Source organism: Colossoma macropomum, unplaced genomic scaffold (assembly GCF_904425465.1).
Source record: "Colossoma macropomum unplaced genomic scaffold, Colossoma_macropomum, whole genome shotgun sequence".
Classification (NCBI taxonomy): Eukaryota; Metazoa; Chordata; class Actinopteri; order Characiformes; family Serrasalmidae; genus Colossoma; species Colossoma macropomum.
The window spans coordinates 1262501-1266687 of NW_023494785.1; the positions used below are offsets into that span (position 1 = coordinate 1262501).

The window sequence follows — 4187 nt, forward strand, 5'->3', positions numbered from 1 at the left end:
TGAGATTAGTCTCTATATTGAGGGGTGAGTCTCTATACTGTGGAATTTGTCCTGAAACTGAGGGATTAGTCTCTATACTGTGGCATTAGTCTCTACACTGAGGGATTGGTCTCTACACTGAGGGATTAGTCTCTGTATTGTGAGATTAGTCTCTATACCGAGGGGTAAGTTTCTATGCTGTACAATTTGTCCTAACACTGAGGGATTGGTCTCTACACTGAGGGATTAGTCTCTACACTGGCATTAGTCTCTACACTGAGGGATTAGTCTCTACACTGAGGGATTGGTCTCTACACTGGCATTAGTCTCTACACTGAGGGATTAGTCTCTACACTGGCATTAGTCTCTACACTGTGGCATTAGTCTCTACACTGAGGGATTAGTCTCTACACTGTGGCATTAGTCTACACTGAGGGATTAGTCTCTACACTGAAGGATTGGTCTCTACACTGTGGCATTAGTCTCTACACTGAGGGATTAGTCTCTACACTGTGGCATTAGTCTCTACACTGAGGGATTAGTCTCTACACTGAGGGATTGGTCTCTGCACTGAGGGATTGGTCTCTACACTGAGGGATTAGTCTCTACACTGAGGGATTGGTCTCTACACTGAAGGATTGGTCTCTACACTGAGGGATTGGTCTCTACACTGAGGGATTGGTCTCTGTATTGTGAGATTAGTCTCTATACCGAGGAGTGAGTTTCTATGCTGTACAATTTGTCATGACACTGAGGGATTAGTCTTTGTATTCAGGTCTTTTTTGGCCCATATTTCTGTATCAATAACAGAACTGCACACCATTAATGATCGTGATGACTGTCTACACAATGATCCTTCTTTTTCTCTGAGTCTTCTGGAATGGAACGTTAATACTGGAATAGCTGAGACTTTCCAGATTTAGACTGAATAATCAAGTTCAAACACGACTGAAATGAATCTGAACCCAAATTCCCCTCATTGCTGAGTGATCACTAACTGAAGGTGTGTGTCTCTACTCTGATTACACAGTGGGTGTAACAACATTTCCCACAATTCTTACACAATCACAGAGACATCTCAGACTGTGGTGTGCTTGTCAGTGTGTGTTGCTCTGTGGGTGTCTTGAGTGAACACTTTACTTCACCCATGCTACACAGCTTTGACATAACGATGTCATTACCATGTGGCAGATGTTATGTGATGTCATGAGTTGTCATGGCAGATTTTGTTCAGTAATATAAGTGTCATGCTACCTTTACCTGTAATTGTCAGGACAGTTTTTGTCACATGCTAATTTTCCAAACATTATGACAAATATGATGTTGATTACTGGTAATGGCAACCTGACAGCAAACTCATGACACTATGGTTATGTCAACATCATGAAGCAGGGTTTGTGTGAAGGTATTAGCATATGTGACTCACGCAGACACTCGTTGGCTTCGCGGGCATTGGCACGCTGCCAGGGCCTGTCGTAGTGGAAGGGTTTGCAGCGGTCACACTCTGGACCTTCCGTGTTGTGTTTGCAGTCACACACTAGTTTTCCCTCTTTCTCCCTCACACACCTGGAGGCGTGGCCATTGCACTTACACCTGCCGCCCACCTGGAAGTCAGACACTGCATAGTAGTAGGTGGGCACTAGGGTGGGTGCCCCAGGGGGCTCCTGCCCATCTCTGCCTGGCAGGGGCAATTCCCTGGGTGTTTGTGGCCGGCTAAAAACCACACGGATATCGGTGACGGTCACCCAGTCCTGCAGAACAGGGCTGGAGTCAAAGTCCTTTCCTGATGGTCGTCCATCCAACGTGCTAAAGGCGATGATAGCGCCGCTCTGTGGCGCCGGATCAGTATGACTGTCAGTGCACAGCGGCTCCTGTTCGTTTTGTTTGGTGATTATGGCTCTGTTTGGCCGGTTATAGACGCGTCTGCACTGGGAAGAGTAAAACTGAAAGGGCGTCCAGCTGCGGCCGTAGTCCATGCTCTTGTAGATGGCCATAGAGTCTGGCCGAGGAGAGCAGAACTGCAGGCTGACGTAGGTTATCTCGAACTTCTTCCCCAGTGAAAGCGTGAGCGTCACGTTCAGCGGTGACCCCTGCAGGTTCTCTGACACCCAGCAGGTCATATTGTGGGCAGAATTTAGGTCAGTGAGGTAGGAGGCTGGGTGGGCTAGTCGGGGGTCTGAGGCATCACACATGCTGCAGGAGCGCACCGGGGGGCGCTGTTCACGCTCCACAACACCACAGTGACGCGAAGGAGGGCGTCCACAAACACTGGACGCAACTACTTCCTGTCCAAATGCAGCATTCACAAACTCCGGGATGCATCGGCGGGCAGAGCCTGTGTCGTCATAGCAGGGGTCAGGGGGTGGGGCATGTTGGCCAGAGAAAGGGTTAGAGCTGTGGGCAGAGCTTTCAGGAAGGTTCAGGGACACGCCCATCAAAGAGCAGATGAGCAGAAGTGTGTGGACGTCCGTCATGTTGGCAGAGGACTGAGAGATGAGGATGGAGGGATAAAGGGGGGGCAGAGCCAAAGCTGAAGGGAAAGAATGGAAGCAATTAACAAATCCAACCGCAGAGCCTCTTTAAAGGGAGGGGTCCGTCATGAGGGTGGAGTGGGTGGGTGTGGCCTCTACATTAGAGCAGGAATGAAGGCAGGAACTGCCCACGGAAAAAAAAGGAAAACTATTCCACCGTGCTCCTCTTCAGGACGCCTGCCTCGAGTCAGTCTCGGCTGTGAGTGTCTGTAAGGAACAAAGTGGAAGAAGTGAGCTCAGCAAAATTACACAAATAAACACCAAAGAAAACATTCAACCTCAATGTTTCAACCTCAACTTCATTCAAATCACACCTATCCAAATATAGAGTTACGGTCATTTTGCTTTTTTAGGTACCAAAACACAGGTTTTAAAACCATTTATCTCAGAAGTGCATTTTGTTTGTGTGTATTTTGTACAGTAAAAAGCAACAAGAATGTCTACTTAAAAAAAAATAAAAAGTCAGTATTTTGTGAGCTACTTTTTATTTATCCTGGAAACCTCCAGCCAGCAAATGGATTTGTTCAATTCCATCAACAGCACCCTAGATTTAAACATTGATGTAAATTTGAGTATCGGGCATCCCTTGAGAAGACGTTTGGAAATGATTTACATAATATCACTACTTATTGTATAAGCTGTTCTCACAGCTAATAAATGTTTCCTGACCAGATAAACAGGTTTTTGAATACAATTTTCTCAGGGGTTTATAATGTTTGTAAGATTGCAAAATTACTTTAATGTAATGCCATAATTGTATTGGTATAACTAATTGCATTAACATTCTGTATGGATGGGTTGAGTTCTGCACTTCCACACTTTTTTTTAGTAGCAACCACCATGGATACCTTAGCAACCACCAGAGATATCTTAGCAACTACCTTGGATTACAATAGCAACCACCCAGAAACACCCAAGCAACCACTTGGGATACCATAGCAACCATCCAGAAACAACCAAGCAACCACCAGGGATACCATACCCACCATCCAGAAACAACTAAGCAACCACTTGGGATACCATAGCAACCACCCAGAAACACCCAAGCAACCACCTGGGATACCATAGCAACCACCAGAGATACCATATCAACTACCTTGAATTACAATAGCAACCACCCAGAAGCACCCAACCAACCGCCTGGGATACCATAGCAACCACCAGAGATACCATATCAACCACCTGGGATTATAATAGCAACCACCCAGAAACAACCAAGCAACCGCCTGGGATACCACAGAAACCACCCTGCAATCCCCTGGCAGCCACTGGAGATTCCATAACAACAACCATGACAAAGACGGCAAAAATGTAAGGGATATATTTTCCTCTGTTACACAACAAAAACGTTTTATTAAATTTAAATCATAAGAAAATAGATCTGTTTCTACTTACGAACGCTGTGTGGTTTGGGTTAAAAGTCTAGAATCTGCACTTCCCACATTTGTTTTAGAGCATCAAAGTAATTTAAAGAAACAGAGGAGAGGTTTGAAGGCCAAACACAGAGGAGGATCTCAGAGCTTTAAAAACAATGCGATTATCTATACCGTCCCTCCTCTGAACTCACAGGTAGTAGAGTCCTCAGCGTGTAGCCGGGGCGAGTCGATCGGCCGCAGGTCTAAATCAGATTACAGAGCCTCAGTGGAGTCCGGCTCACTGCTGCACGGCTCCAGAGAG

At 46.0% G+C, this 4187-nt stretch overlaps 1 protein-coding gene across 1 annotated transcript in view; it reads right to left on the bottom strand.

Annotated features, from left to right (window-relative positions):
• ntn2 (netrin 2) overlaps window positions 1–2476 on the bottom strand; it is a 42871-nt gene extending 40395 nt beyond the window's left edge. Inside the window, exon 1 of the mRNA XM_036580944.1 lies at window positions 1406–2476. Within this exon, the coding sequence (XP_036436837.1) occupies window positions 1406–2453 (1048 nt within the window). The 5' untranslated portion in view covers window positions 2454–2476. The remainder of the gene's footprint in view (window positions 1–1405) is intronic.
• Window positions 2477–4187: the final 1711 nt, after the last annotated feature.